At 40.0% G+C, this 8,900-nt stretch overlaps 1 protein-coding gene across 1 annotated transcript; it reads left to right on the top strand.

Annotated features, from left to right (window-relative positions):
- Positions 1 to 250: 250 nt before the first annotated feature.
- On the top strand, positions 251 to 8,191 carry LOC124795706. Its single transcript, XM_047259788.1, has 2 exons — positions 251 to 361; positions 6,768 to 8,191. Exon 2 carries the CDS (start codon positions 6,861 to 6,863, stop codon positions 7,830 to 7,832), a length of 972 nt encoding a protein of 323 aa, XP_047115744.1. The 5' UTR covers positions 251 to 361; positions 6,768 to 6,860; the 3' UTR covers positions 7,833 to 8,191.
- The last annotated feature ends 709 nt before the right edge of the window (positions 8,192 to 8,900 follow it).

Consider the following 8,900-nt stretch of genomic DNA (forward strand, 5'->3'; position numbering starts at 1 on the left):
CAACAAATACCTATGATGTGAAGTCAGTACCAAGAGATCTGAAGCAGAAAAGAAAAGGAAAGAGGAGTAAACATCAGAAGTGTTTCTGCCTTACAGAAAGGGGAAAAGGGAACTTCACATCAGAAAGATCCTCCAACATAAAGGATTAAACCAGTCTTTTTTTTGCAGCAGCAGCAGCAGCATCAAATAAAAGATAATTTAAGATCAATGAGAGACTGAACATAACTGCTAAAGTCTTATTAAAATTATGATTATATAGGTTATCAAATTAAATTAGTGAGTGGATTGAGAATTTCGTGGTAGGATGGACACAGCATATTATCTAGTATGGAGTCATCAACAGATGTAGAAGCAGCTTCAGGTGGGTCCCAGGAAACTGTGTTCATGTTGTTTATTAATTTATTTATTGGTCCAAGAATCAGTTTTGTACATTGTTTGTACATGTGATTATCTGGTAGACAATATTAATATTAACCTGAGACTTTTTTCAGACAATGCAGTTACCTATATTGAAGTACTATCTACAAAAAAGCTGCACAGATGTGAAATACAATGATCACACAGGCTCAGTGATACATTAATCAAGTGGCAGGCTTTAGTTCATAGTTATAGTTTTCTATGCCTACAGTAACAATGAGTCACCATTAGAATCAGTCTGCTCATACAAATTTCCGGGTGTGACAGTTTGTGGGAAAATGAAATATAATGGCAATGCAGACTCAGTTATAGGTTTGTACCTAGCATACTGGGAGAATGCAGTCTACAAAGAAGAACACTTACAAAAAACTTGTGTGACCCATTGTAGAATATTGCTAGAATGTATGGGATCTGTACTACATAGGGCTAAAATGGGATATCATACTGATACAAAGGACAGCATGAATAGTCTCATGTTTGTTTGACAAATGGAAAAGTGCCATGGAAATGATGAAAAACATGAAGAAGCAGACACTTGAAGGTAGACCTAAACTGTCTAGCAAAGGCCTACTTACAAAGTTTCAAGAACCAGTATTTAGTGAGGAAACAGTAAAGTACTACAGCCTCTTATGTATCACTCCTATAGGGACTAAGAAGACAAGATTAGACTAGAATGAGATTATGGAAACATCCCCCAGGCTGTGGCTAAGCCATGTCTCCACAATATCCTTTCTTCCAGGAGTGCTAGTTCCGCCAGTTTCACAGGAGAGCTTCTGTGAAGTTTAGAAGGTAGGAGACAAAGTACTGGCAGAAGTAAAGCTGTGAGGATGGGGCGTAAGTCGTGCTTGCGTAGCTCAGATGGTAGAGCACTTGCCCACAAAAGGCAAAGGTCCCAAGTTTGAGTCTCTGTCCGGCACACAGTTTTAATCTGTCAGGAAGTTTCAAGATTAGACTAAGTGCAACATGCACAAAGGCATTTAAGCACTGATTCTTCCTGCATTCCACATGGGAATGGCATGAGTGGAAACTACACTCCTGGAAATTGAAATAAGAACACCGTGAATTCATTGTCCCAGGAAGGGGAAACTTTATTGACACATTCCTGGGGTCAGATACATCACATGATCACACTGACAGAACCACAGGCACATAGACACAGGCAACAGAGCATGCACAATGTCGGCACTAGTACAGTGTATATCCACCTTTCGCAGCAATGCAGGCTGCTATTCTCCCATGGAGACGATCGTAGAGATGCTGGATGTAGTCCTGTGGAACGGCTTGCCATGCCATTTCCACCTGGCGCCTCAGTTGGACCAGCATTCGTGCTGGACGTGCAGACCGCGTGAGACGACGCTTCATCCAGTCTCAAACATGCTCAATGGGGGACAGATCCGGAGATCTTGCTGGCCAGGGTAGTTGACTTACACCTTCTAGAGCACGTTGGGTGGCACGGGATACATGCGGACGTGCATTGTCCTGTTGGAACAGCAAGTTCCCTTGCCGGTCTAGGAATGGTAGAACGATGGGTTCGATGACGGTTTGGATGTACCGTGCACTATTCAGTGTCCCCTCGACGATCACCAGTGGTGTACGGCCAGTGTAGGAGATCGCTTCCCACACCATGATGCCGGGTGTTGGCCCTGTGTGCCTCGGTCGTATGCAGTCCTGATTGTGGCGCTCACCTGCACGGCGCCAAACACGCATACGACCATCATTGGCACCAAGGCAGAAGCGACTCTCATCGCTGAATGCGACACGTCTCCATTCGTCCCTCCATTCACGCCTGTCGCGACACCACTGGAGGCGGGCTGCACGATGTTGGGGCGTGAGCGGAAGACGGCCTAACGGTGTGCGGGACCGTAGCCCAGCTTCATGGAGACGGTTGCGAATGGTCCTCGCCGATACCCCAGGAGCAACAGTGTCCCTAATTTGCTGGGAAGTGGCGGTGCGGTCCCCTACGGCACTGCGTAGGATCCTACGGTCTTGGCGTGCATCCGTGCGTCGCTGCGGTCCGGTCCCAGGTCAACGGGCACGTGCACCTTCCGCCGACCACTGGCGACAACATCGATGTACTGTGGAGACCTCACGCCCCACGTGTTGAGTAATTCGGCGGTACGTCCACCCGGCCTCCCGCATGCCCACTATACGCCCTCGCTCAAAGTCCGTCAACTGCACATACGGTTCACGTCCACGCTGTCGCGGCATGCTACCAGTGTTAAAGACTGCGATGGAGCTCCGTATGCCACGGCAAACTGGCTGACACTGACGGCGGCGGTGCACAAATGCTGCGCAGCTAGCGCCATTCGACGGCCAACACCGCGGTTCCTGGTGTGTCCGCTGTGCCGTGCGTGTGATCATTGCTTGAACAGCCCTCTCGCAGTGTCCGGAGCAAGTATGGTGGGTCTGACACACCGGTGTCAATGTGTTCTTTTTTCCATTTCCAGGAGTGTATAATGCATGATGCAGTGGGATGTACCATGTTCCATGTGCTTCACAGTGCTTTACAGAATATGGGTATGTTTGCAGTGTACAAAATTAGCTTCAAATGTAATAAAGTATACATAGAGAAGACAGGTCCTGCAGGTGAAAATGTTAACAGGTTGACTATTGCATGCATAGTAAGTAATGTTTCCTTGCCGGCGTGGTGGGCACATGGCATCAGGCACGAGTCTCTGCTGTGGATGGCGGCAACACAAACAATATGTGAGCCTCAAGCAACACAACAAGTTAGCTGTAGCTGAACATAGTGAAAAATGTGGTCAGGCTATAGAATTGCTAAATTTTATTTTTCTACAAGGGATCAAGGTCAGGGAGGCAGTCAAGATTGCTTAAAGTCTAAACAATTTTAACTGCAACAACAGCTTTAAACTGTTTGCGGTGTCACTGCCTAGCCTTGGCTCTACAGGTACATTTCTAATGTATGCAAACAAACACAAACACAAACAACTCTTGCCTTCCCCTCCAGCCACTAGTAAACCAGTAAATACTTCCATGAATCACAGTGACATAGTTCATTATTCAGTCTTTAACATGTTTGGTGTTAGCTGCAATATCCGCATGATACATTCATTGGACATTTTTCTGCCCAAGAGGAGGATTAACATCTATGGTGATAGATTAGAAAAAAAATTGTCAGTGCAGTGCCATCAGTTCCTGGAACTGGAGAAAGCTGAAATGTTGGATCAGAAGATTCTGCAAAAAATGACATGGTATCAATTCCCGAGCACATTTAACATCAAATAAAATGATTTACACATAACAAAGGCAGAGATTAATGAGCATACACGTGATGAGGCTCCATATGTTAAATTCCAAGGCATCAAGATAGATAACAAACTGATGTAGCAGCAGCATGTGAACAAGTTGACCATAAAAATCAGTTCTTCTTGCTTTGCATGAAGAAAATTCTCTCAATGAGTTGGCTTACAGGTGGTATTACTGTCATACTTCTCGTATTTTCATGCAGTTCTATCCTATGACATAATCTTCTAAGGCAGTGCAACTAAGTTCAGGCAATAATTTATTGTCCAGAAATGTTTAAAGTTCTTAACTGAACATCTTGCAGAAGCCTCTTCATGGACTTAGGTTTCTTACTGTTATGGGCCAATACATGTGTTCCCTAAGGGTATTTGTAGTTAATCATGAGACTAAATTTAGGATGAACCATGCAATTCATAACCACAATACTAAAAGTAAAAATAATTTCTGTGTAGATGTATATCCTTATCTAGACTCACACAGAAGTGCCATATTCTGGTACAAAAGGTACCCCACCCATAAATATGTATTAGGTCTATAACTTTGCTTCAACCATTTTTTCTCAAAGTTCGCGGCTTCATTGTGAAAGACTGACAAAAAATTTATGATTCAGTGTATTAGCCATCACTGACTACTACTTTCCCCCATCTTTTGCTCAGCATAGGATTCCACGGTGGAAGAACTGGGCGTCTTTCTAGGAGATCCATGAATCGGTCCAATTTTGCACTTGTTAGTATGACCAGAATTGCTGGTCAGCAGGCTGTGTGCCATTGATCGAAAAAAGTAGTAGCCAGAGGGAGCAATGTCTGGAGAATATGGAGGGTGGGGTAGGATTTCCCATTTCAGCACTTCCAAGATTGTACAGCTTTTGTGAAGTGGGATTAAGCAATGTCAAGCTCCAAAAACACCATTTCATGTCTATGTATTGTGGCCATTTCCCTTTCAGTGCTCAGTTCAATCTCAACAACTGATTTTGATAATGATCTCCTGTGATTGCTTTAGTTGGTTTCCGTAGCTTTAAAAAACCTTCTCTCTTCCACCACTGTGCCAGTCTTTGACATCAAAATCACCGTTCTTGAAGTATTGAAACAGTCTCTGCCTATTCTTTCACTAATAGGTGGCTCACCATAGGTCTTACCCAGCTTTTTATGAGCCTCAACCATAGAATTCTTCACATTAAAGCACAAAACTGAAACTTCCTGGAAATGATGAGAATTGGGCTTGTAAGTTGATGTATTTAGTTGAGAATAAATTCGTGATGCAATCACTAATTGACTGATATTTTGATGGTGTTATGTTTACAAATTCCTAAGCTTATTGTATGACACTTTTAACATATCACCTGGAACACCATTTGCTGCTACTGCCATTTACTGCAAAATGGCAGAAGGAGCATTGCAGACCTAATACTTCTTTAAATTTAGCAGCAGTCAGTATATATGACCATCTTTTTGTGCCGGCCTTTTTGTGTTAGAAATTTGAAAACAATTAAAAAGCTTCAGGTGTGTTGCCTCATCTGAATGACCTGTACTGTATGATGCTTAGTAATATGCCTACCAGTTCATGAGAACTACTACTCAAAGTATATAAATCTCCTTGGATGAAAGAGGACATCATTTCTGGTTGGGGCACACCAGTTATAATTCCCATTACTAAAAGCCTAACTCACAAGATGCAAAGCTTTACCAACCCCTGCATATTTTCATCTTGCACTGGTAAAAGTCTTGACCATAGGATAAAGAAAAGTTTTAACTCGCAGAGGTTCGTACCCAAATCCAGTATGGTTTCCGATAGGGCAAAGGTACATTTTATCAATGGAAATCCAGATTATGTGTTGGAAGTAACAATATTTGTCAGCATTTTTTGTCAGTGTCAGCAGAGTTTATAACACAGTACTGCCTATACTATTACAACAGTTGATTTCTGGGGCCTGCTTTCCCACTTTTCTTTGGCTTCCAGGAATTATTATTGGGTGGAAAACTGTGCATGAAATACAAAAATGAATTAATTGGTCCCCAAGTGCTGACCTAAGGATTGCCGTAAGGAGCAATTCCAAGACATCTTCTTTGTGTAATGTACACTCAAGAACTGTAAAATACTTTTATATAAACAATAAAGTTGTTGTGTGACAATGATATTTATCTTGACATTTAGACATCAGTGGCTTCACCATGTTGGAGAATAAACCTTGTTTTTCATTTCATATTCAATTTTTCAGACAGTTGTACATATTTAAGAGACATGTTGTTTCCAGACTGAATGAAAGCAGAAATGTGAGTGGCAGTGTCTTACTACAAACTAGTCATTGTTAATTTTGCACAGTGATGGTTTCAATAAAATGATCAATATGACATAAAAAAATTTAAAAAGTTTTGTGAACACTTCATAATTTTTGTACTGACTCTAACATAAACTTAATAATACATTGTGATGGTTGCTTAAGAAGAGCCATTGCACTGAACATATTGTGAACCCTTAAACAGTGACGTTATTGTATGGTAGATCACAAGCAGGGGAAAGAGAGTACTGAGAAAGTCCCAGTCCATTGCAGAAGATTCAGCACTAAAAAACATAATACACTTGAAGAATAACCCTGTCATGTATAGAAGAATCTAAGCATGGTCTGAGCAGGACAACTAGTAAGCACATTAGCATACACAATTTACACAGCACTGTGAAGAAAGAAAGAGTGTGATCATCCCAGTATTCATAATCAAAGAATTATTTGTAGAAGAAGATGTGCACTATTCTGCGGGTTCCACTTTCATTACACTCTCAACAGAAAATTGGAAGCTAGGTGCAGTAAACCATAGATTTTGAAGTTCTGATGGTAGTTCAGGGCCTTCCCCAGTACCTATAATATAATATTTATTTTTCTTCTTGGGTAGTTACTTCTCTGCATGTCTTATTTTAAGTCTGCTGTGGTTTATATATATAGCATTGTATTACTGAGTTACTTTGGCTTATATAGTGGCACAAAATATGGAAAAGGGAGAAATTTATTTTTATTGCTTGCCTGGCTTTAAATATTGTGCTTGCCTAGTTTTATGCTGCATGCTTATCAGAGTTTCTGATATCACTGCAAACAGGTGCGGACAAGATCTCGGTGTACAGAGGCAAGTGAGTTTGCACCACCGTCTCCTGAAAAATTGTGGGAATGGAGAGAATGGCCAGCTGAAGGGATGCATGAACGGCCTGTCTACCAAGATTCACAGGACAGAAAACATCTCCAGGAGGTTGCTCATCATGCTCTCCATGCTGTGTTGGCTTTCTGTGTCATGGTATGTAACCAGAAAACAACCTTTGAGAGTGCATATTCATCTAACAAGTGTTTAAAAAACTTTATTTCTTCAAAAAAATATTCTGAGGTTTGTGGAAGTAAGTGCAAGCATGATAACTGTTCCACTAATGATCTGATTTTGGGAAAAGAAGTATTATCTCCATGTTACACAAAGCCATCGACAGGATTTTTTCAGTTAGAAGAGCAGGTACATGTTAGCTCTCATGAAACAGGTATCTCAAAACTCCTCAGTACTGAAGAAAATACGAAGGTTAACAATGAAGTCAGACGTGTCAGGGACCAAAAAGTTCATTATGGAAAAGAAGTGGAAAATATTTTAAATAGTAGTAACAGCAGCACTGTTTCTGGGGACAGTGGTGACCTAATCATCGCAGAAAATGAAGATGAAAATGAACAAGAAAGCATTACACCTGTACTTCATACAGAAAAATCGTCAGATTATAAAGACAGGATTCTAACAGTAAAATCGAATGATCATTTAACATCAGTAATTAAACAAGAGTTCATTTCTCAAGCATCTTGTATGGACCTTCAAGAGGGACATCAAGATAAACCAGGAGTATTGAGGGACCAACTTTGTAAATGGAAAATGTCTGTTCCAGGTGCCACCAAATCAGAGTTACATTTTCTGAGACAAGACATGAAGAATTTATTCACAGAAGAACTGCCCAAAACTATGAATGATAATGTGACATTGGAAGATTTACAGGACCTTATTAATTACACAGCATTGTTGTATTGTTTAGTGTGTTCTGTGCCACAAAGTGCACTTGCACATTACATAAATTCTTTGACTCCTTCCAGTATTCTGGAATGGCTGTCTGAAGTTTCACAAAACATGCATATAGAATGATTATCTATTTTTGCTTATCTCTATCATACTCATTTCAACATACTATTCCCTTTTTTAGAACATTATTATTGTGTTGTAACAACTTTGTTTCACACATTTAAAAGCTTGATTGCATCATAGAAGGAAATTTGTGCTGACTGTTGGTAATATGTGACATGATATTTGTGGAAATCATAAAATGTCAAACCTGTCTGAAATTTTATGTCAATGTTGTTCTTAATAATCTTTTTACCAAATTATACTCGGAGCACATGCCTGAAGATGGTATTTTTTGCAAGAATGCTGGATGCTTGATTATTGTATAAATGTATTGAGCTAAGCTTTACGTTTATTCATTTGTCTTACTAAATAACTATTGATTCAAGTCTACTCAAAATTTGTCTTACCTAAGTTCCACTCTTAGAATCCAAGTAAAATTTAACATAAAATTGCTTCATTATAAATTCTTTATTTGCATAATTATGTTTTCCTTGTGTAAAAATGTAATTCTACAATATCAGTGAATAAATCATAAATGCGTCACATAAAAATTTTTGATTTTGTTGATTTTGTATAGGAGTACTGAGGCAAAGCCACTATGTAACAAGTAAAGATAATAACATATAGAAAACAGGTAATGATTGTAGTCACTAGTCACTGATTACTATATTAAAAAGACTCAAAGTATTCCAAACAAATTCTTGTGTCCAGCAAAACTATTGCCTCTTAATGCCTTTCAAATGTGTGCTTATACGTGCAAACAAAAATATAGCCAAAATTCTTGACATCATCTAATGCAGGTCTGATAAATGCTTCACAGAAGTAGCATCTTCATCCCAGGACTTATCTGTAATATATGAATATTTTTGTACAGACTACCATCAAAATTTCAAAAATAAGACTTATTGGGTGTTAGTGTACCCATAAAAATTTATACAATTTTAATCCTTGCACACACACAACAAAATAACCTTTATGACATAGTTATACCCTCTCCTTTCCGATCAGGCAGTTGGTATGAGATAATGCAGTTCCAACTGTTTTTAGGTTCCATGCCCATCAGCATCACTCTGTGGCATAATTTCCCTT

This window comes from Schistocerca piceifrons, chromosome 4, assembly GCF_021461385.2.
Source record: "Schistocerca piceifrons isolate TAMUIC-IGC-003096 chromosome 4, iqSchPice1.1, whole genome shotgun sequence".
NCBI classification, from domain to species: Eukaryota; Metazoa; Arthropoda; class Insecta; order Orthoptera; family Acrididae; genus Schistocerca; species Schistocerca piceifrons.